The 25005-nt window shown below is 40.9% G+C and overlaps 1 protein-coding gene across 1 annotated transcript in view; it reads left to right on the top strand.

Annotated features, from left to right (window-relative positions):
• The window catches only part of DNAH11 (dynein axonemal heavy chain 11), a 359440-nt gene that overhangs the window by 168739 nt on the left and 165696 nt on the right, over positions 1 to 25005 (top strand). Inside the window, exons 40-45 of the mRNA XM_060632677.3 lie at positions 1258 to 1390; positions 3657 to 3784; positions 5191 to 5339; positions 13684 to 13834; positions 16682 to 16813; positions 21689 to 21862. Coding sequence (XP_060488660.3) covers positions 1258 to 1390; positions 3657 to 3784; positions 5191 to 5339; positions 13684 to 13834; positions 16682 to 16813; positions 21689 to 21862 — 867 coding nt within the window. The remainder of the gene's footprint in view (positions 1 to 1257; positions 1391 to 3656; positions 3785 to 5190; positions 5340 to 13683; positions 13835 to 16681; positions 16814 to 21688; positions 21863 to 25005) is intronic.

The raw sequence follows: 25005 nt of genomic DNA on the forward strand, positions 1-25005 counted from the left end.
GTTTTAGACCATGGGTGTGTGTAGAACTTGCCAGTATGTAGATCGGAACCCAAACTGGAACAAGTGCAAAGGGAGGCACAGTTTTGTGATTTTTCTTGTGAAAAATGTAATAATTGAAATATTAAAGTAGATAACTGGTAGACCTGTAATTATTTTGTTAGAGTAAGTTTCAGATGAGGGCCATGGTTCAGGGAAGGATAAAATTAAATTCTATAATTTCCAGTAGATTAATGGTTTCTAAAAATATAAGCTTAATATTCCTAAGGCATTCAATTTCTTTCATCTCATCTTCACTGGTTCTGTTCTATTCAACCTTTACTTAAGCTGATAGAACCAGCACACGGAAGCTCAGGCCACGTTACTTAGCAACTCTTGCCCTTCCCAACTATTTGGCAGTTGTTTATTAGTCCTTCAACCCCCTGTGAGTAGATCAGGACGAAGAATATCTGAAATAAAAGCCACAGCTTCTCAGAGAAAGCAAAGAGGGTAGGTGGGGCACATATTTGGGTGAATATGTCAATTAATTAAACTGACATAGAGAAAGCGTCTGTCCTGTGAATTCTTATCCTCAAAGCTTCTTTTTCTCCATTATCTAGATCAGAGTTTCTCAGCTTCATTCACTGTTGACACTTTGGGTCGGATAACTCTTTGTCACGGAGGCTGTCCTTTGTGTTCATTATAGGACACTGAGCAGCGTCCGTGGCTTCTGTTGTGTCGCATGCCCTCTTTGTCAAGTCTGGAGTGTCTCCTGAGACGCTGAGAACTGTTGCTCTGGGTCACTAGGTGTCCAAGCACGCCCGGACTAGCCTCACAGGTCCCACCTCGGACGTTATTAGAAATGCAAATTCTTAGTCATCCTAGCCCTACTGAATATTAGAAGCTCTGGGTTGGGTCCAGCCATCTGTGTCTTAACATCCTGTAAGCGATTCTAATGCATCCTACATAAGAGCAGAGTGGATTTTAATAACATGAACAGGAACACTTATTTACTTATTTGCACACATGGTTAAAAACCTCAAATGATACAGCGACTTCCTCTAGTACGCATGGTTCAAAGAATCAGGTGAAGAGGTCCTAAGAGATTGTAGGATTAAATTTGTACATGTAAATGTGCACATGTAAATTTTTCCCCGTACTTACTACATGCAGAATATGTAGGAACGTAAAAGGAATAAGAAAATCCTTTAGAAACCATTTGCTTTCCATTTGCCTTACAGGAGTATTAATTTTCTGAGCTTTTTTTCCTTCTCCCTTCAGATTTTGAGAACACTGAACCGAACATATGTTAACATGAAACAAAAACCTACTTGGAATGACTTAAACCCCAAAGCTGTGACAACAGATGAACTCTTTGGTTTCATACATCACGCTACTCGAGAATGGAAAGATGGCAAGTAGTATTTCCGCTTTACAAGTGCTAAAAATTTCTTTCTTATTTTTTCTTTTCTTTTCTTTTCTTTTTTTTTTTTTCTCATCCAGAAAACCATTTCTCAGCTCTAGCCAATTTCAGTCACAGTTGTAGATTTATTGTGTATGTGTTGGCATTATTGGAAATGTAGCAGCTCATAAGAGCATTTATAACCAGTAAATTAAAACTAGATTTGAATAAGTGGTCGATTTGCATTCAGCGAGTTTGCGCACAGAACTGTGTATTTTATCCCATGTCAATTATGTCAGGGCTCCCTGTAAACCAGGGAAGAAGTCAACATGAACACTTCACGAGACTTTTATAAAGGATCTGATCCAAGACCCTGAGTTTCAGGCAGGCACTATTTTAGGCTCCAGGGACAAAAATTAATGGGACATGTTTGTTGTCCTAAAAGTTTTTGCAAACAGGCAGATCCTTTTGTTAAAATCTGTTGTTACTTCCCAGTTCAATATAAACGCACTAATCTTGGCATTCATACTAAATGAATACTTTGAGTCCTTTCTCCCTTTCATACTCTATATCCACCCTTAGAGTAAATTGTGTAGGCTTTACCTTTAAAATACAGTTTGTGTTCCAGTGCTCTCCTCCTTTGCCTCTATCATATTAGCCTGTACTGTCTCTTGCCTGTATTGGTTCAGTAGTCTCCAACTCTCATCTCCCTGCAGTTCATTTTCCATCCAGCAGACAGAGGACGCTCTTCAAAATATTAGTTCCCTGCTTGTAATTTTCAATGGGTTCCATCTCCCTTAGAATCAAACCCTTATCCAAGGTTTACAAGGTCTTGTGTGATTAGATCCCCCTTCCCCATCTCTGATTTCATTTCCTGCTCTGTGCTCTCCCACCTGTTATAATCTATACACTCTGGCCTCCTTGCTCTTCCTTGAACATGCCAAGCATCTTCCCATCGTTGGGCTTCTGCACTTGCTCTTTCCATCATTTGCAACACTACAGATAATTTGCATGCCTTAAGTTATTGAAGTGTCTGGTCAAATGTCACATCAGAAAAGACTTCATTGAGAATCCTGTCTATAGCAGCACACCTTGCCATTCTCTATTTTCTTACCATGTATACTCGCTCCTAAATCTGTGGGACAGTACAATTTACTCCTAACCTTTCTATCTTTTTTTTTTTTTTTCAAGGACTGTGGCAGGAAGGGAATAATACTAGTTTATGCTGAAAACCTGTGGATGTCATTCAAATCAGGGATCATTAGAAAAGGTTGCTGGGGGTTTTTTGTTGTGTTTTAATGAGTGGTGGTGGTAGTTCTACATACTGTCATTTATTTTTGCACAAAATATTTCACAGAGCAAAAAAAAACCATCCACGTATGTGCATAGAAACCATTGTTCTTATCATATTAAATATTTGAGTTTTGAAAAAGCAGTAACTATCAAATACATCATGTAACACGCACAATGCCTACATAAGTCGTGATAGCAAAGAGGACTATGGATTTAAAATGCTTTCATCTTGGGGTGCCTGGGTGGCTCAGTCGGTTGAGCTTCTGACTTTGGCTTAGGTCATGATCTCACAGTCTGTGGGTTTAAGCCCCGCGTCGGGCTCTGTGCTGACAGCTCAGAGCCTGGAACCTGCTTCAGACTCTGTGTCTCCCTCTCTCTCTCTGACCCTTTCCTGTTCATGCTCTGTCTCTCTCTGTCTCAAAAATAAATAAACGTTAAATAAATTTTTTTAAAAATAAAACGCTTTCATCTTCTCATCTTGTGAAGTAATATGCCAACAACCAAATTTCTCAAAGAATGTATAGCACCTTTGAATTAGCTTCAAAATTCTGTCTCATGAATAGTGTTACAGAAAAACGGAGAAAGGTGAAATAAACTAGTGTCTGGCCTAAAATGGATACTGAACACATGTACACGGACAAAGATAATGTCTTCATTTGGTGTAAGTTTTGAGTTGTGTGTGTGTTACTCTCTATAAATCCCCACACCTGTTCTTCAAGGAAGCTCCTGTCATCTTTATTTGACACATGGGAGAAGCTCAGAGAAGTTAAGGTGTATCCTCATGGAAGGGAAACTTGCCCATTGGTATGCATTCCCGGTGTAGCTCTAAAGGTATTTATTACACTTATCAGAAGGAGGCAGCAAATTCACAGCAAATTTATTTGCTTATTAAAAGAATTTCCTGTAGAAATAATAGTAACTTAGTTTAGAAATAAACAGCCCTCAACTCCATTATGTATTAGGATCACTTACTTGTAATTTATAGGTCTCTTCTCATCTATTCTGCGAGAACAAGCGAATCTTAAACGTGATGGACCAAAATGGATAGTCCTGGATGGAGATATTGATCCCATGTGGATTGAGTCACTAAACACTGTCATGGATGATAACAAGGTGAGTAATATCTCCATGCTAACTTGAACATCATATCTGGAGTGCAGTAAGAGTTTTGTTCACTTGTTGATTTAAATACTAGTTTTTAATCATTAAGCCTGATATTCTTTAGGAATGAAATTTATTTTGTGCCCATGAAAGTGGCACTTTGCTGGTAATTCTCTTAATTTCACTGTTAAAGAATTGACGGGGGTGCATTTTTCTTGCTGTATGGATTTAACCACCTCTATTTTTTTTAATTTTTAAAAAATGTGTATTTATTTTTGAGAGTGCTTGAGAGTACAAGCAGGAGATGGGTAGAGAAACGGGTTTGGAGGATCTGAAGTGAGCTCTAAGCTACCAGCAGACAGTCCCGTGCAGGGCTCGAAGTCCCAAACAGGGAGACCCTGACTCAAGCCAAAGTCGAATGTTGAACCAGCTGAGCCACCCAGGCATCCCAGATTTAACCACCTTTAAAGAGAGTTAGGTATATATCTAAGAACTTAGTTCATACATACCTTGCCATTTTCTAAGAGTCAGGCATAAATTATTAGATCTTATCTTTGTTTTTTTTAAATATGAAATCTATTGTCAAATTGGTTTCCATACAACACTCAGTGCTCATCTCAACAGGTGCCCTCCTCAGTGCCCATCACCCACTTTCCCCTCCCTTATCTTTGATTAAGTATGGAATACTTGGATAATAAAAGGATGAGTCTGTGCCCTGTGTGAATTGATGAAATGTAGCTATTGAAATTAAGTAGTTCTCTGGCTACAGAATGAGTATAATGGGTTTCTAAGCATTTTGCCCTGGCTGACCCAGTGTTCCCAGCAGAAACAGTGATGGTCCAGGTCCATGAGACGCCACTTAAAGCAACACAAGGTCTATGGTTAGGATCAGGAGAAAGAAAAAGGTAATCATCATTGCTACAGAACAGAATGACTCATCTCCTTAAATTAGCAGTGATTACTGTTTTCTGTATTAAGACATTGTTCATCATAAAATATAGGTCTGAGATCTTTATACTTGCATGAGTTTCCATAGGGCGTTTGATAATTGTGGCATTACAGATTCTAAAGAAAGTTTATTTTTTGTGGTGTTCAGGCCTTTTCATGTAGATCCACCCTTAGAACAAATGTCTTCTCTTTAGACATGTCATCTCTTTAGTCGTTACCACAGTTATTTAAAGGTTGGCCTGAATGGGTCCATGTTGGTGAGTTTGTTCCTCAAGGGTCAGTGAGCTCTCCTCTGGGATTAAGTGAGATCTTCACTCAGACTGCACTTCTAACTCAGAGGAGTACTTTTGGCACTTCTCCTGGGGATGGGGGCATGGGAGAAGTACGTTGTGTTGTGATAGCGAGTTAGCATCATTGCTTTTGCCCCTTAACAACCGAGGGCCTCTTTTATGCTGTGCTGTTCTGTCCAGGTGCTGACCTTGGCCAGCAATGAGCGCATAGCCCTTACTCCCTCCATGAGACTGCTCTTCGAGATTCATCACTTAAGGACTGCAACCCCAGCTACTGTTTCCAGAGCTGGTATCCTATATGTGAACCCACAAGATTTGGGCTGGAATCCGTGAGTACTTACCATTTTAACCATTTTTAAGTGTACAGCTTAGTGGCATTACATACATTTGTATTGTCGGGCAACCACCACCACCATCATTCTCCATAACTTTTCTCATCTTCCCAAACTGCAGCCCTGAACCCATTACACAGGAACTCCCCTATATGCCCTGTCATCAGTCCCTTTCTCTTTTCCGTCTTTACGAATATGGATATGCCAGATGCCTCTTATAAATGGAATCATACAGCAATTGTCTTCTTGTGATGGGCTTACTTCAGTTAGCATAATGCCTTCAAAGTTCATCCATGTTATAGCATGCTCCAGAATTTCCTTCTTCTTTAAGGCTGAATGATGTTCCATTGTATGTAGATACCACATTTTTCTTATCCATCTTTCTGGTGATAGACACTTGGGCTCCTTCTACCTTTTGATTATGGAAAATAGTTTTTGTGACTATGAGTATACAGATAGGCCTTTGAGTCCCTGCTGCCAGTTACTTTGGATATATTCCCACAGGTGGCATTTCCAGTTCATATGGTAATTCTGTTTTTAATTTTAACTTTCTTAAATTTTTAATGTTTATTTATTTTTTGACAGAGCAAGCCAGGGAGGGACAGAGAGGGAGGAAGAGAGAAATCCCAAGCCCGCAAACTACAAGATCATGACCTGAGCCAAAACCAAGAGTCAGGAACTTAATTGACTGAGCCACCTAAACACTCCTGCTTTAATTTTTAGAGGAACCACTGTACTGTTTTCCACAGTAGCTGCACCATTTTACATTCCTCCCAACGGTGTACAAGGGTTCCAATTTCTGCACATTCTTACCAACACTTGTAATTTTCTCTCTTTTTTATGACAGTCATCCTAATGGGTGTGAAATGGTGTTTCACTCTGGTTTTGATTTACATTTCCCTAATGATTAGTCTTATTGAGCAGCTTTTCATGTGCTTATTGGCCATTTGCATATTTTCTCTGGAAAATGCTTATTTTAGTCTTTTGCCATTTTTTTTAAATCTAGTTTGCTTTTGTTTTTATTCTTGTGAATATTTCTTTTTTCAGTCTTAGCTATAAAAACTAAAATTTTATCTGATCATTTGAAGGAAGTATTAGCAAATAAATTTAAAGCTAATTAAGTAGGCTAATTTGAAGATAATGAAAGGAGGGCCTGGGTGACTTACTTGAGCATCTGACTTCGACTCATGTTATGATCTCACCAGTTGTGAGTTTGAGCCCCATGTAGGGCTCTATGCTGACAGTGCAGAGCCTGCTTAGGATTTTCTGCCCCCTCTCTCTCTCTGGCCCTCCCCTGCTCACTTTATGTCTCAAAAATAAAAAAAAAAAATTAAAAACTAAAAAAAATTAAAAACATTTTTTAAACAAAAATAATGAAATTAACACCTGTATGGATTTGTCATTTTTAGTTGGACATTACCCTGTTCACACCTTGTACGTGTTAAGAACTCAGTATTTGTTGAATAAGTGAATAATAATAGTAGTTCATATGGAGAACGAAGATATAGATATATCATTTTCTGTAAATACATTAATGTATAAACTTGTGTGTTCATACTGAGACATATGATATCCATACCTGAACGGTGGTAATTCTTTGATGGAGAACAAATTGTGCCCACTTGCTGCTCTCGAATGCTTACACTTGGCATAATCCATCCTGGGCGGCACGTGTTGCACCTCTGGCATTCCCTCTATGAGGTGTGGAAAGAGTGTTTGACCTCCGCACGTGAACACGTGCTTGAGGGCTACTGGTGTCAGAATCTTCTGTCCACCCCTCCCCCCTGCCCTGGCCCCCACAGGCTGTCCTGTATGGGCCACTTCAATGGGCTCCTTGCCCTCTGGCTCCTGGTTGGTTTGGCCCGTGAGAAGCCCTGTCAGGGAATGAGAGGGAGAGAGGAGAGTGAGGTCAGCCTATTCACTTCCTTGGCTCTTTCTATGCAGTGTCACATCAGGATGGCTGTGTCCCTCAACTGCAGGTCACCCCTCCTCTAAAGTCTTTCTATAAGATTTGTCCCTTCCACATTCTGGTAGTCCCTCGTGTCCTTGTCCCTGCAGGCACAGGTGTACTAACCGCTCCTCGGTTATTACCCATGGCACAAAACTTTCCCCTCCAGTTTCCCTGCTCCGTGCCCACACCTTTGTCAGTAGTCCTCCTGGCAATCCTTCCCTGTTATCCTGATGTCAGGATGACATCTGTTCCCTGCCACGTGCTTGGCTGACGTGCTTCTCCAGGCTGCTTTTTCTGGGTACTGATTTGTTCACCGAAGGTCTCATCCCTTGACTCCACAGCAAAGTAGAGCCATGCCCAGGCTTTTGTGTCCAACAGTGTTTTATTGGATTTATCTGGGGAAAGGAGTGATTTTTAAAAGTCTAAGGTGGAGAGTTCTTCTTGAACTGATGATAGATTCTTTTCCCAGGTAGGATTCAGACTGTGTCCTAGGATGTTTTTGTGGGTTTGGGGGCTGGCTAACAGAGCATCTATGTTAGCCCTTGACTCCCCCATAAACACTGCAGAGGCATTCCTCACACCCCATTTCCTTCAGGGGACCCCCTCTGGATGTGGTCTGATTTCAATCATGAACCTCATGATTCTCAAGGTCTATGTAGTTGAGGCTCAGTAGCATCGCATAGAGATTCGTGCTAATGAAAGCTGTGTAAAGCCCTTTTCAAGAAAGACTTTTATCTAGTAAGTCAAAGAGTCTTACTTGATTAAAAAAGGCACCCAATTTGCATTCCTAAGAAAGTTAAACAACTCTTTCTTCACCATTAGATTTTATTTTTACTGAGGTTTTTTTTTCTTTGTTTTATCCAAGATCAGTGGGTAAGTTTTAATTTTCATGTGTGTGACCACAGAGCCATTATCCAAAATGATGGGATTCTTCTCTAAAGGATATTTTTACATTTTTACCATCTACCACCAGAAACTTTAAATGAACTACAAAAAAATGGGTTTTTCAGATTGGGGGATATACTTTTACACCATATTTATTGCATACGTCATTACTTTTATATGATAATAGTATCATACCTTTGCACGTATTGACTCATTTAATCCTTAATTACCTTCTGAAATAGAATTATTAACCCAGTTTTCCAAACCGATGTCTTAGGTCTCTTCCCCCCCCCCCAACTTTTAATTTGAAAGTATTTGAAATTATAGAAAATTTGAAATGGTGGTAGTCCACTGTATCCTTTTTTCCCCTACAGTTATCAATTGTTACCATTTTACTGTATTTACTTTGTCTCTGGATGTACGCTCTCTCATAGGCACAGACACACATATATTTTTTTACTTAGGTTTACTTCTGCTTAATTATCTGGAAGTAAGTTGGAGACATTACGCCCCCTCACCACTGAGTAGTTGATTATCCCCATGTAGGATATTCTCCTACATGAACGCAGTACAATTAACATACCTAAGAAATTTTTCCTTGATGTGATATTTAATAAAGCATAATATTTCTTTTTAAAAATTCTTCTTAATGTTTGAGAGAGAGTGCGAGTGGAGAAGGAGCAGAGAGAGGGGGAGACAGAGGATCTGAAAGAGGCTTTGTGCTGATAGCAGAGAGCCTGATGTGGGGCTCAAACTCACGAACCACAGGATCATGACCTGAGCAGAGGTCAGACACTTAACTGACTGAGAGCCACCCAGAGGCCCCATGAAGGCAAATTCTTCACATTTTCTCAGTTAACTAAGACGTTTCTTCTATAGGTTTTTTTTTTAATCTAGTATCAAAACAAAGATCATCATGCATTGCATTTACTTGTCTGTATTTTCTCTCTTGATGTAGAATATCCGCCCCCCCCCCCCACCTTTTCTTTCATGATACTTACAGTTTTCAGGGAAACAAGCCAGATGCCTATAAGAGTGACCCATTGGTGGTTGCAAAGTGGTGACTTCCTAATTCATTCATTGTATTTATATATATGAAGTGACATTTTCCTATAAAGAATTCCTCCTCTTCTTTCCTCTTAAATTCCTCCCTTCCACTCCTCTCTCCCTTCCTTTCTTTTTCTCTCTCACTTTATCTCTCCCTCTTTGTTTTTTCATAGGTATCATTTTCTGTTCATGGTTTCTTTTAGTTTGGTGGGTTATAATTCATGACCATCATTTTCCTGGCTAGATGCTCACTTTGTCTCAAATTTGCTATCAAGAGCCCCTTCCGGCCAGCCCCTTACATGCTCTTTTTCACCTGTCGTTGTAGATCTTTGAGTGCTTGGCTTTCTGGCTAACCAAAATGCTTCTGACTCATTTCATTCTTCCTTCACCCTCGCTGGATTCAGTGATTTCTCCAGGGAGCCAGAGGAAATCACCTTTTGTATAAGCAACAGTATTTAGAATCCAGTATAGGGATGTTTAGTGTACTCATAGCTACTGATAGGTCATTGCTTTTAGGCTTTTTGAGTGAGCACAATTAGAAATATATTTCTTTAATTCTTATTGTGGGAAATGCTAGGTTACTGTGGATAGAAGAGATGGTAAAATATTTTGTTGATAATACCTTTCTGGGATTCCATTTAAGACCTAAAGGTAGTGCCAGTATCAGGTAGTCTTCTTAGATATGTTTGTTTAAATTCTCTGAACTATTCTAAAAAATAATTTTATATCCACACTTAACAGACATGGAACATACCATGTCAGATAACAAATAACCTTAAAATCACATCACCATGTGATTGGCTATAGAAATCAAATACTATTTTACTTTACCTCCGAGTCTTAAGTCTACTAGACAAATACTAGACAGTTCATATATGTCTGTTGAGATCTTGAGAAATCGAGAAAGAACAGGAATTGGAAGAAAATTTCTAGAATCTATGAGCAAGATTTTTTTTCCAGTTAGAAAGGGATTAATGTGTAGAAAAGGAAAAGCAAACAGGCAGTGACTTATTTAAATTCATTCATAATTCTTTAAGTTGCTTAACTTAAAATTATTTAAGCAAACATAATTGAAAATAAGATCTACCAAACTACATATTACCTTAAAGAGGATGATAGGAAAAGGTTGGAATATCTCTGGAATTTAGTCCGATTCCAAGAGATTACTGGAAGGTAAGTTTTGGGAGCCACATCTTTAGATCACTCTTACTCCTTTATTACTTGCATTTGTATTAGTTTTTTGGACTTTGTCTGTCTCATCAGTCTCTCCTGCATTGGCTGAGCTCACTGTCTTCTACCCCGGAAATCCTGTCCTCCATCTTTGCATACTATATATATTTGTGAACATATCGATGCAGAAATCATTGACATACACTGCCAGTCAACACATCCTAACCCCTGCCAATTTTCCAGGCCACGGTGAATGATAGAGCAACCTGCAGCTTGCTGACGGGGGGCATGTTATAGAGAGAGCTCCTATGAGTTCCACCTCTCCTACATGACACTATTCCATTCCCAGACTAGTGAAGTAACCTAGTATATCTGGGCGGTTTCCAAACTAGAGGGTTTTAGACTTGATGGGGTATATGAATGGCACTTCTGGAGAAGGGAAGGGCAACACAGTTGATTATATGGAACACATTTGCAAATGAGCACGAAGTAAAGATTCTTTTAGGGACCTGGATATTGACATGAAGGTGATGCATTAAGGCATCACAGTGTGGCTTCTTCCTGAGGCAGGGGCACCAATGATCTCTTATGTAGATAACAAATAAACCTGTTATTTTCATATGTCATTTTCAATTGTATGTCATAATAGCAGTAAGTCATTTGGTCATCTTCAAATGCATAGCATCTTTTAAAAACCATAAGGAACTTTTTAATGAAATAAAGTAGAAAGAATTGTCAACAAAGATCTGTATCTTCACTTTTTTCCGTTGCCAAAGATAATAGTGTCTGCTTCTAAATTCACTATATTTCGATGTTTATTTTGTTTTATGTATTTAAAAAAAACAGCTAAGTATCAGAAATTGTCAGTTTAAATGTTTGTTTATTTGAGAGGGAGAGAGTAGGGCAGGGGCAGAGAGAGAGTGCCCCAAAGAATCCCAAGCAGGCTCCAAGTTGTCAGCACAGAGCCAGACACGGGGCTCAGTCCCGTGAATCGTGAGATCGTGACCTGAGCCAAAATCAAGAGTTGGACGTTCAACCAACTAAGCTACCCAGGTGTCCCTCAATGTCTGTTTTTATTACAAACTATGAAAATGTATCAATATTTATACATGAAATTTTAAACTGTTAATATTTGACATAGACTTTTTTACTCCCTATGCTCTCTGGGATGGTTGACCCCTAGCAGAGGTCGTTTGGGGCCTTTTGATGGGGGTGTGCAAGATCAGCTTTTACCATGTCTCCTAGTAGGGTTGAACTCATGTCCTTCTTTGTGGAGGTAATTGGTACAAGGGCAACAATTGCTTGTGGGCCTGATAGGTTTTCTCTTTGAGACTTTGGCTACTGCCAGTATGGGTCAGTGAAGCAGTTTTTACCTGCCCCCCTAGTGCAAAGTCATTCCTCCCTTCTCTGGCTCTTTTGAGGCTTCATCTCCCAGTTATCTCTGCATAGGCTTCTGCTCCCCCTGAGACCAGAGACCCAGGGGGTAGAGGTTGAATTTGTTTTACCCATCAGAGCACTCGCTGCCAACTCTGGTGCCCTGTTGGACTCTGTTGCCTTTAAGAGATATACAGATAGGCTGAGCCAGGATCTGAACACAGTTCTCTGAATTCAACCAACCCTTTGCTAGATAAAATCTATTGAGAATTTGTTCTGTGTCAGACAGTAATCTAAATACTTTATCCACGAGAGGGGTGCCTGGGTAGGTCAGTCGGTTGGGCGTCCAACTCTTGGTTTGGGCTCAGGTCACGATCTCACGGTTCATGGGCTTGAGCCCCGCACCAGGCTCCATGCTGACAGTGCAGAGTCTGCTTGGGATTCTCTCTCTCTGCCCCTCCCCCATATGTGCTTTTTCTCTCTCTCGAAAGTAAATAAATAAATACTTTATACATGAGAAATCATTTAATTCTCAGAACAGTCTTAGGACGTCTGTAGTATCATCATCTCCTTAGATGAGAAACTTGAAGCACAGAGAGGTTAAGTAACTCACCCAAGGTAACAGGTGAAAAATGGTAGAGCGGGCATACAAATCCAGGCCGTCTGACTTCAGAGCTCTGTCTTGCCGAGCGGTCCTCTTGCCACCCCCACTGCCACAGTGAGCTCTGGACACTAAGATTCTGTTTCTGCCAGCTGCTGTGCAGTTGAAGTAGCTGAGAGGTAGATGCAGCCTTTGGGCCTTCACCTCTAGGAATGACGCTTGTTTTCCATTGTTCCTTGGTGCCCACTGTCTCCACCACCCAGAGATGCTCTCTCAAGTTACCGTCATGCAACCGGACTTGAACTGAAGACAATTTCTCTTAGACCTGAAAAAGCTTTGACAGTTGATATTTTATAAATCTCACTTTAGAGGAAATGTGATTGAATAGTCCATAGTACCCTATCATGGCATTTTGTAAAAATCAAAGGGAGCCTTTTATAAGATAATTATCTTACCTTAATTTCTTCTGTTACTAAAATTGTGAAATCTGATTTGCTTATATAGCAAAGTAAAGCTGTAATTGTATAGCTTCTCTGCTGGCAGCTAAATGTATTTATTATCACTACCTCCTATTAGATGAGAACTTTTCAAGCAATTTTTTTTCATTTAACTTCACATACTTCACCCTAGAAACCACTGTAGGAGCTACGAAGCTATGTTTCATTTTACTGATAAGTATGATTTTATTAATATGTTGGGGGATATTAACGTATCAAAATTGATAACATTCTTGAAGCTTCAGATTAACACACATGTACCTGAGCATGAGATACCATTTCAGACCCACTTAGTGGAAATACATTATCTGCCTATTGGGTTCGAGTTAGATCCAGTCCAGTGGAAAAGGAGGGACTTGGAAATAGCCCCTATGGAATTTTCACCTTTTTATTTGTAACTGATTTGTCATCACTAAATACTTGATGCCAAGATTAATCAAGAAAAATCCCAAGCTGTTTTCATAAATAAGGCCTACCCTATGAAATAGTTTCAGTCCCTTAGGAAATGACACACTGCAACCTCCTTATAAATGCTCAGTAATGGCCTACTTAAACTCTATTATGTTTGGCTTCTAAGTGCTATTAGGAGTTTCTTTTACATTCTTTTCATTAATGCAAAAGTGGCCTTTAAAACAAGTTTTTAAGGGGTCATTTAAAAATATTTGCAGTTTGAGAAAGAGAATGAACTCACTAAACATGTCCCTGAAGTGTGGCACCAAGCTGGGGGGGGGGGGGGTGGGGGGAAGCTTTTGAGTTGGTGAAATTCTGCTTTTCAAGCCTAGTGTTCAATAAAAGCTTTTCTATGTTCTTTTTCAGGTATGTGGCCAGTTGGATAGACAGAAGGCGGCATCAATCAGAAAAGGCCAACTTAACTATTCTTTTTGATAAATATGTCCCTGCATGCTTGGATAAGCTGAGAACAAGCTTTAAAACCATCACTTCAATTCCAGAGAACAGCCTGGTGCAGGTTTGACTCTGGTCACCCCGTTTTACATTCCAGTCCTGATGCGGTAGTGGGGCTCGATCAAGGCAATGGCAGCTTTTGTTTGACAAAGAAGATGGAAAGATTTTGGGGGTTGTCGGGTTATTCCCACTCTCTTCCCACAGCTCCGTCCGTGTTCCCGAGTGCTTTTGGCAAATCTCTGTGACACACCTATTCCTTTCCATGATCACCTGGGCTATAGTCTGTTTTTTCATGAGACTGTTGTTCAGAAGGCAGAAGCCCCCTTGTATGTCCCCAGATATTTACATAGTTCCTCACACAGAGTAGCGGCCAGGTGTGTGTTTACTTAATTATTGTGTTCCTTCAAGTTACTGGAGTAGAAAAAGAACACAGTGGCAGCAGCCATATTTCTTTTTTTGTCTCCTAAGTCACTGGCCCAGAGAAGGTGCTCAGTGTTTTTTCGACTACAGTAAATCCAGTAACTAAAGATGTTGGCCAGTGAGCAAGAGAAAGCTTCTGAGCTCAACCACCCATAGCCCTCCCACACTATCCTACCTTTCTGTTCTCCACCTCCCCCAAATACTCATAAAGTCAGATCATACTCTATGGAGTGTTTATAATATTCCAGGAACAGGTCTGTTCTGATCCTCATTCAGAGACAGCTGGTAAGACTGAAGGGTGTATATGATAGGTTGTCATGGAAGCAAATGAAAATAATTCACAGCACACAGAAATGAAGGTTGTGATCTTAATCTCAGCATGAAGAAAAACAATCCCCAGCCTCAAGAAGTATAAAACTTCACAAAAGGTTTACAATTAGAAATCTTTTATTTTTTTTTCCACTAGGAGCAAAATTGGTTTCAGAGTACTTTGTTACCATTAAGTTCCTGTGTTACCAGATTTGTTTGAAGCTAAATGAGAAATAGTCACAAGCATAATAAGAAGAGAAAGTTCAGGTTTTTGGATAATTCACACACCAATTAAATAAACGATAGTCTTCAACAGTAATTATCTGAAGTATAATTTATTTCTGAAAGCAGGTCTGAATTTATTCATAATGAATTAATTATGTGGTTAGCCTAATTAGACTTCCTCTGGTGTAGTACTTGCAAAAGCAGGATTGTGTTCTTTCTCAAGTTGACTTACGTATTTGTGTGATTCTCTGTAGTGTGAATTTTTTTCATTCAAGGGTAGTGTGAAAATAGGTCAGTAGGAATTAATATGACTTTCCTTCTCACTTCCTCCTTTCGTATTGTTCCAAAATGGCATTTTATCCGGAGCTCCTTCTCAGCTGTTGTTTTATACACCAGTCTCTTTTCTGTGATTACTTGTAAGGACAAAATGTGAGACAGAAATGAGTACAAAAGGAAGTATCTTCAAACGACTACTTTGAGAAATTCATGTAGTATGTTTTCCAGTGCGTGAAATATATTGGCTTTAATTTTGATGAGGTGTATTAGCTCTTTCACAATATGCACTGAAGTCTGATTTTGCCAATTCCTGACACAGAGCTCAAAGTGTTTTCCAGCTACAGTGTTTGGGAGAAAGTAGAAAAGTTGTCCATTATTAGAATGTTCAGATCAGTGGATGACGTCACATGGAAGTCAGTCTTTTTTTGTTTTGATTTTCATGGTTCCTCAAACCATCATGGCTTTACTCAGAAATAGCAAAACCTCACCGTTTTACATTATTCTTTCTTCGTAGCACACTGCTAATGTTTATTTCTAATAGAAGATTATTTCAAATTGGCAATACAGAACCATATAACATAGAAATCAAGAGAGTAGACTGAGAAATATAACAGGTGCTCAGCTTTTTAAAATTAAAAACCTTTCCAAACTATTTCCAGGACCTTTTTTCTGTGTTACTATGGATTTTCCCCAGTTTTCCTGAGTGGGAAAGAAAGACGCACGCACAGTTCTGACTTGTTTTGTCACAGCTTGCATTGCTGTCCAAATGATAGATAAAATCTTTTGCTGCCTTCAGAAACCAGGGGAAGGGGACCATGAGTTGTGAGAGTCTGTGATAATGCTACTAAATGACAACTGTTTTTGTGCTTCCGAGAACTAGCTCAAAAACATGTTGTTCACTACTGATGATTGCTACATTTGGGAAAGGCTTTTGCAAGCTGCCATGTTCCCTTCATTACTAGCCTGATTGTCCTGAACACCGGGTGTGTTTCTGACCAACAGACCGCACTGCTGTCTCACAAGTTCTTGAGTAACATTTCTTGAAGATTAAATTCGGTCTGGTGTCCAGAAAAAAAAAATGTCACAGGTCAAAGCTGCAAGTCTGACTTGCTAAATTTATTCAACAGGTGGGAAAAACCCATTGCCAAAGCACTCAGGGAAAGTGGGTTGCCTAAATGTCCAAGAGGGAAATGAATAAATAAATGCCTTTCTGTCAAGTGGAATCTTAGGCACCCATTCCCAGTGATACTATAGGGCAGCTCTTATTGGTAAGGTAAGATGTCTTTAGGATTTTTTTAGGTGAGAAATGAGCTATAGAATACTAGGTATTCTATGACTCCCTGTTTATAACAAAAGAGAGCTTAGATATATGCTTCATTGTATTTCTTTTTGCTTACGTGTATTTGCATTCATTACAGTGATGATGAATTGGATAAGAGTGTCGTTTTCAAAATAGTTTATTGTTTAGAAGATCAATTTTGTCAAAAGTGGCGAAGGTTTTCCACTACTGGTTTAGAAATCTGAGTCCCTAACTTCTGTTTCTCTCAATGTAACAAATCACAGATTGGGGGAAATTCTACAATCTCTTAAGGAACAAGTGGATTTGTTAATATGTCCTATGATCTTATTTTGCTATTAAGGATTTATTGCCCTAAATGAATGGCTATTTCTTGTTCACTAGACTATTTGTATCCTTCTGGAATGTTTGTTGACCCCTGAGAGTGTACCCTCTGACAGCCCAAAAGAGGTTTATGAAGTCTTCTTTGTCTTTGCTTGTGTGTGGGCGTTCGGAGGCACTCTGCTGCAAGATCAGGTATGTTTAGCAGTTGTTTACAGAAATAATTTAAGGAACCAGTTTTACTTGTGGGGGGGGGCATTGTAATTTTGATTCCTGTGTTTTGTTTATTTTTTTTAACATTATCATAAATCTCCGCCACTTGCCTTGATGTCTTCTAAGCCTGAGTGTTGTTCAGACATGCTCCTCCAGGCTGGCAGCGCTCACATTGGCTGACGATGCCACACCCCTAGCCTTGCCCCAGATCTCTGTTCCGAGCTCACGGCTCAGGGTTTCCACCTGCCTCTGGAGCAGTGCCAGTAGTGTGTGCTTCCAGGGGACGGTCACACCGTGTCAGAGACACAGCTCTTCCTCCGCCCCACCCCTGAATTTGCTCTTCTTCCTCTGTACCCTGCCTTATCCTTGAGGACACTCACATTCCTTCCAGTTGTTCTAGTGAAAATACAGGGAGACATCATTCTTTATTTCTATATCCAATACCTACCTTTCAGTCACACAACAGCTGTCACATCTGTCCTCTACTCACTGCCCCCCCACCCCAGCCCCTATCCCTACAGCCTTTATTCAGGAATGTATCATTATTAGATTGTCCTGGGCAGTCACAGTGTCTTAGCTTGGGCTGCCATAACAAAATACCTTACATGGCTTAACCGATAGAAATTTGGTTTTGGAAGTCCAAGGTCAGGGTGCCAGCATGGTCAAGTTCTGGCAAGGACCCTCTTCCTGGCTGGTAGGCAGGTGTTCTTTTGCTGTGTCCTCACCTGGCAGAGAGAAACCAGAAAAAGCTTTCTTGTATCTTTTTTATAAAGGCATTAATCCCTTTGTGAAGACCAACCCTCATGACCTCATCTGAACCTAATTACTCACCAAAGGCCCTATCTCCAAACATGATCACATTGGGAGCAAGAGCTTCTACGTAGGAATTTGGGGTGGGTGGGTGGACACAGTTGAATCTACAGCACATAATAACCTTGAAATTGGTTTCCCTGTCAGTAGTCTCTTACATCTAATCAGTCTCTTACATGATGCCCAGGGTAATGATTCATGAACTAGAGGCAACTCAGGTCAGTTCCTTTCCAAGGGTCTTTCCTTGAGCCTCACATGAGGCTACCATGCCTGCACAGCGTTCCTAGTGCGGGTCACCCATAGCCTCCGACTTCTTGTGGGCAAACACCTGAGATGAGCTTGTTCAAGTGCATGCAGACATGGACACACTCACACCTACATACGTAGGTTAGACTTCCTGAAGTGCAGAATTTTTCACCTTGAAAAGACTGCACATCTGGTCACCATGCACCTCTGTATGTAGATTTTGCCATGTAATGTTTCCAGTCATCATTCAAGCTATCTCCATCATGCCAGTAAAGCTCAGACAGGCAAAGTGACTTGATCAAGGTTACACTGGTAAGAAATGACGCCAGGATTCACACCCCTGTACAACTCCAAAGTCCACACTGTCCAGGGGACCTCAGGATCTCTCATGGTCAGAAGGCTCCTACAGGTATCCCAGAATCTTTGCACTAAAAATAGATGGCACACGTCTTCCAGACTTGGCCACATGTTTCCAGATGTAAACGGGATTTAAATTAGAAGGCATCACAGCCAAGCAGGAACCATATTTCCATTGGTTTCTTTGTTGTAGGTCCTCACATACATGGCTGCTAAAACCTGGGGGCCAGTTCTGCTTCTTGTCGCCAGGTTCCTGTAGATCATATCTATAAATAAACTTGGAATTCACTTGGTCTGTTCGATCTTACTTTGATCGTTCTCAGAAGGCACATTTCCTTCTGTAATCTCCCAAGTGCTTTCTAAAGAATAACATCCTGTGTTACTTTGAGTGAGAGTCCAAAGTTGGGATTAGGTGACTGCACAGGGTTTTTCTCAAGCACAATTTACAGCACACGTGCATTTCTCCTTCACAGAGGCCACAGGCATGATCTCCCCTCTCCTCAACCCATCCCCTCCTCCATCTTCTTTGGTATGTTTCCCATGTTCTCTAGGAGGTTTTTCCTTCTCTAGGATATAAACCAGGTAAAGTTGTGTGAGTAGGATGTTGACAGCAGAGATCTCTGTATTCCTGATCACCTCCCTCCTAGCTGATGGTGTTCTCATCTTTCCAGTTTCCAAACATGGCCACCTTCCCACCAGTCCATCAAGCCAGGCCACCACAATGATCACCTAACTCCCCCAGACATTCTCTCCCTAGACTAGAGTCGTCGTCGTCTTCATCATCATCATCATTATCATTATCATCTTTTCATCTTCAAAAGCTTCTAACTACAAAGCATTCAAAAGAGAGGCTATAAAGTTGGAAACGTGAATGAAACAGACAAAAAAGCACTCTTAGGTTAGCCATTTATTAACTGAACAAATCTGAATGCCTACTATATGTCAGAGAATGTGCTTAGGCCTTTTAGTAGGCTTTTTTACTGAATCTTCAAAAAACGATAAAACTGTTATGTATTGGTACAACTACCTTCCTCCCCTTTTACAAACAAAAAAGGAGCCGCAACTTAGAGAAGTTAGCCTGTGAGGGCACACAGTTAAAGTCTGAGCCAGGTTCAGACTGCAACAGACTGATCCAGGCCCCGTGTTCTCAAGCCAGGCCATTGCACACAACTTTTGAAATAGGTCTTGGATCAACTCTCCCTGAGCTCCCATAAACTGCTGTATTCCCTTCTCACTTGGCTTCTAAGGTAACAACCTCTTCGGTCTGCTTTTGTACTTCCCCCATAATCCATTATCCTCTCAGCAGCCAGAGTGACTTTTTTTAATGTAAATTGAATTATATGATACACTTGAGAGTTTAAAACACTTTAATGGATTCCTTTTGCTTTTAGGACAAAGTGAAAAATTGAATACCATTTCCAAGCCCTCTGGATCTGGTCCTGCCTGTCTCCCCCTGCTTCTTCCTTGCTACTCCCTCCCCTACCTCCCACCCTCTTCCACCAGTTGCACTGAAAGTTTCTGGAACACAAGGTCTTTCATGCCCACAGGATCTTTGTCTGTGCTGGCCTCTTTCTGCTTCTTGGAATAGTGTGCCTGTTCTCAAAAAATATCTGTGTCCGTTCTCAAAGATGGCTCACTGAAGATCCAATTCAAATGAATTTACCCCTGTTACTCTTACTTACAGCAAACTTTACTTTCAAGACAGCTCTTTATTTGTACATTTATTGGCTTACCCTCTGCCATGGCTTACCCTCCACTGTGCTTCCTCATGTCTCTGCCTCTATCTCCCCATATACTCTACGAGGATAGGAGCTTTTTTGGTTTTCTTCCCCACTAGAGAACAAATGCATTTTAGTTGAGTGAATCAAAGATTTATCACCAAGATGATCTTGGCAATGTAGTGGTCAGCCAATTTTGATGTAAAGTAGGAGTCCTATGAATTCTGCCTACAGAGAACGGTGCCAGGTAAGTTACTTTCTGAACTAACTTGATTTAAGACCAACCTCTGTAGGGTGATGAAATACCACGCCACCAACCCGAAAATCACGTGAGCCTAGACTCATGAACACATGCGTGGTGGTATGTAGGCGTGTGAGCTCAATGTGTTGGGAAGGTGCTGGGGCAAGCTCTGCCTGCTGAGACTGATGACCGTTCTCTGCCCTCACCACACTCTCCTGTTTTCCGGCCATCCTGTCTGTATCCGCGAGTGTAATCAGCCCAGTACAGAAAGTTGGCCATAGTCCAGGGACATAGACCACCAAAGGAAAAAAACAGACTTAAGAATTTCACTGGAGAAAAATGGGAGTTAAGGTCTTAGATTAAGTATGACACTGCTGAACATGGTGGACGCTCACACATGCTGTTCTTTGAGTTCACCAGCTCACTATGCTAGAGTATCCTGTGGGTATAGAAGTCTCTGTGCCACGTTGTTCCCTGGATGGAGGAGTCAGGAGGCTGCGTGGTCCTGTGGATGGAGGAGACAGGAGGCTGGGTGGTCCGGTCAATATAGGAGCCGTTAGACAGAGTCTTCTATAGATACAGAAGGCTGTTATAACCCACTACTATACAGTCACCATTTCCCCTTCTTTATTTTCCAAACCCTAATCTAGCAGCAAAAGGCTTGTACCTATCATCATATAAAGACAGTCCTTTCTGGAGGACAGCAGTTTGTCTCTCTAGAGCTTTCAGCTCCTCAGTGGTGCCCTGCCAGAAAACCAAGAATGTGCCTTTCCTCATCCCTCATGGTGGGGGTGCCCGGATTTAGAATGTCAAAGATAAAGAGTGCAAATCTTGACTTGAAGGAATGAAGTAGGGTTACCAAATGCTTACTTTTCTAAATAAGGACATTTATTTTAAAAGTGACCTTAATTAATAACATAATTTTATTAAGGAAAAGGTTTTTTAACACCCAAAGGTCTTGGAAGTCTATAAGCTCAAACAAAGGACAGTATTTAAATCAAATACTGCTACCAATTTTTAAAAAGTATTTCTTTGTTCTTTCTTATTTTACCATCAATTGATTTACTATCAATTTTACTATCGATTGATATCAATTGATTTTACTATCAGTCAACACGAGTGTTTGAGAACCACTGTCTTACTATACCTAGCATGGGAATTTGCATGCTGGCTCATTGTTAAATTGAATAACCCAGGGGTAATCTAAGGTTCACCTAACCTTACTTTGCTTTTTAAGTTAATAATTATTCCAGAAAATTTGTACCTGATGGAGGCATGGCAATTATAGCTTTCTGCTTCTCTGATATTATCACTCATTATAAGTTACTTCTAGTTATTTATTTTTCTTGGGTCATTTACTCAATCCCATTTGTAATTATGACTCTGTACATTACAAATACTGTGCCTAACAGGATTTCGAGGGGCTTTGTATGTGTTCAAAATTACCTCTAGGTCTGCAGTAAGGATTTTTCTTGTTCTCCTTAGCTTTCAGGCTCTCAAGCGGAATTCAGTCGCTGGTGGCATAAAGAGATGAAAGCCGTGAAGTTTCCATCCCAGGGGACAATCTTTGATTATTATCTGGACCACAAAACTAAGAAATTCTTGCCCTGGGCTGAGAAAGTCCCCAAACTTTCTATGGATCCAGAGGTACCTCTGCAGGTAGGTGGAACATTATCATTTTCAAGCCGCACTGTGCTGGTTTGAGCCTTCGCTCCCCGCCCCTCCCCGCCCCCCTTTTTTTCAGCAGTCCTTTTCCGGCCGGATGGAAACATTTTTGATAGGGTCAGCATATACTCTATTTCTTGAGAGAGAAGAATCTTAGTTATAGGACCAATCTGTAAGATGGCTCTTGTATTTCTACAACCTTTTTAAAAAAGTTTCTAACTTCATTGTGTGGTAACAGCTTTCTTTATATTTTCCTGGAAACTTTGTGAGCTTTATTAAAAATCAAAGACATATTTCTGTTAGTTCAGTGATTCTTATATGTGACCATATTGTGAATTTATTAGACAGCACTTTTCACATAGAACATCTTTCCTTTAGCCCCCAAGCTGTAAAATGGATGTGTGGAATCTCCCCAACTGTGTTTCAAATCCTCATGGCAACTGACACATCTAAGAGGATCTCTTTAATTTTCTCTTCATATGCTGTCGTTTTACAGTTCTCTGATGTTGAGTTACTCTCTGTGCATCTTCTTATTCTGCCTCAATCTGTTTTCCTTTTCATTATACTTCTTAAAATCGTGTCATCCTGGGGGCGCCTGGGAGGCTCAATCGGTTAAGCGTCTGACTCTTGATTTCGGCTCAGGTCATGATCCCAGGGATCAAGGGATTTAGCCTCTCATCGGGCTCTGCACTGACAGTGTGGAGCCTGCTTAGGATTCTCTCTCTCTCTCTCTCTCTCTCTCTCTCTCTCTCTCTCTCTCTCTTCTCTCTCTCTTCTCTCTCTCTTCTCTCTCTGTGCCTCCCCCCGTGCTTGCTCACTCACTCTCAAGATAAATAAATTTTAAAAAACTCATGTCAGGGGTGCCTGGGTGGCTCAGTCGGTTGAGCATCTGACTTCAGCTCAGGTCATGATCTCATGGTTCGTGGGTTTGAGTCCCCCGTCAGGCTGTGTGCTGTCAGCTCAGAGCCTGGAGCCTGCTTCAGATTCTGTATCTCCCTCTCTCTCTGCCCCTCCCCTGCTCACACTCTGTCTCTCAAAAATAAATAAACATTAAAAAAAATTTTTTTTAAATCTCATATCACTCTGATTCACTTTGGAACTTACTGTTTCAAGTAGTGCTATGTGAATAGAATCTAGGTGATTTCTGTGGCATTAATTAGGAAGCAGCTCATGTGAAATCAAAGAAAACCCAATGTATTAGTTCCCTGAAGCTGCTACAGGAAACTACCACAAGGCTTGGACAGCAGACATGTATTGTCTCATGGTTCTGGAGGCTAGAAGTTGAAAAAAACCATGTCAGCAGGACTGGTTCCTTCTGATGCTGTCAGGGACAACTGGAAGAGACTTCCAGGCCTTTCTGTCTGGAATTAGCTGGTGATCTTGGTGTTTCGTGCTCGCTGCTTACTTGCACAGCATTTTCCCTGTGTGTGTTCCTTTATGCACATTTCCCGTTATGTAAGGACACCTGTCCCTGGATTAGGGGCCTGTTCTACTTGTATGAGTGTGCGAGGGATGCCCAAACACAATACCATAGACTGGGTGGCTTCTACATTAGAAATTCATTGTCTCCTGTTTCTTTCTGGAGGCTAGCAATCCATGACTGATGTGTTGGCCACTCTGGTTTCTCCTGAGTCCTCTCTACTTGGCTTGCAGATGGCCACCTGCCTGCTGTGTCCTCACATGGCCTTTGTGTGCATGCATCCATGCTTCCCTGGACACTGTCTCCAAGTCTGTCCCAACCGCCTCCTTTTAGAAGGACACCAGCCAGATTGAGGTAGGGCCCACCCTCATGGCTTCGTTTTAGCTTAATCACCTCTTTAAAGATCCTGTTTGCAAATACAGTCACTTTCTGAGGTACTAAGGGTTTGGGCTTTATCATAAGAATTTTGGGAAGACCCACTTCAACCTGTAACACCGAGCCAGGAGGAAAGTTATTTCACAAACAAGAAATGAGAGGTAGGATGGCCCTGAGATGGGTTAATTCTGTGACTTGGTGTTATTATCAAGGATTTAGGTCTTACCATCTCTCTGGTCTTCTTAACACTGGCATCATTTTAAGACTAGGATTCTTCCTGGTCTGAAAGGACTCCGGTAACATCAAGAGTCACCTTTAGAGGGAAAGGATGCTTTCTCTTATCTTTTTTTTATGAAGAGTGAGGAAACCTTCTCAGAAGCCCCAGAGCAGACCGCCTCTTTCATCTAATGCTGCAGGGGTCACATACCATTCTAAGCTGTCTCAGGCCAGGGTAATGGGTTAAAATAATTGGCTTTGATGAATCACCACACCACTGTGGAAACCAGGTGGACCTTCGCCTAAAGCGTGTCTGTGTGGGAGAAGCGTGGAGACTTGAACAAAGTGGGAGCTCTGGCAGGAAGGAGAGTGGAGAAATGGGTGTTTGGGAGGCAATCTACCATGTCTGTTCCATCTGCTTGATAAATTTTGAAAGCTGTTTTTTCTCAGCCTGCCTGGACCTAGCCCACCTGGGAGTGTTATCTGGCGAGCTGAAAGCTGAGAATTCGTAATTAACCAAAGACCAAAAACTGGTATCACAGGGTTGATGCATCTGATCAGTGACAACTTCTATGCAACAAGGAACTATTAGGAATTTGTGGTCCTATTTTACGCACGGCTGGACCAGACGTTATTTGATTAACAGCTTCTTCACATATTGGAAGAGAACCATACTCAGTAATAATGGTCAATACTGATGTTACAGTAGTCTATCTCAGACCCTTTTCTAACTTGCTTTACATAGATTACATCCTTTTTAAAAAAAATGTTTTTAAATGTTTATATTTATTTTTGAGACAGAGACAGAGCATGAACAGGGGAGGGGCAGAGAGACAGGGAGACACAGAATCCAAAACGGGCTCCAGGCTCTGAGCTGTCAGCACAGAGCCCGAAGCGCGACACGAACCCACGAACCATGAGATTATGACCTGAGCCAAAGCCAGATGCCCAACTGGCTGAGCCACTCTGGCGCCCCATAGATTAATTTATCCTTAAAACAACCTTCTAAGGCATAGACTATTAATAACCTTTTTACACAGGGTAAAATGGGAGTGCCAAGACATTAAGTAACGTGCATACTGTCCGTGCCCTGGCACGCCTTCTGTGTGGTAGTTAATACAGGGCT

This window comes from Panthera onca, chromosome A2 (assembly GCF_046562875.1).
Source record: "Panthera onca isolate mPanOnc1 chromosome A2, mPanOnc1 haplotype 2, whole genome shotgun sequence".
NCBI classification, from domain to species: domain Eukaryota; kingdom Metazoa; phylum Chordata; class Mammalia; order Carnivora; family Felidae; genus Panthera; species Panthera onca.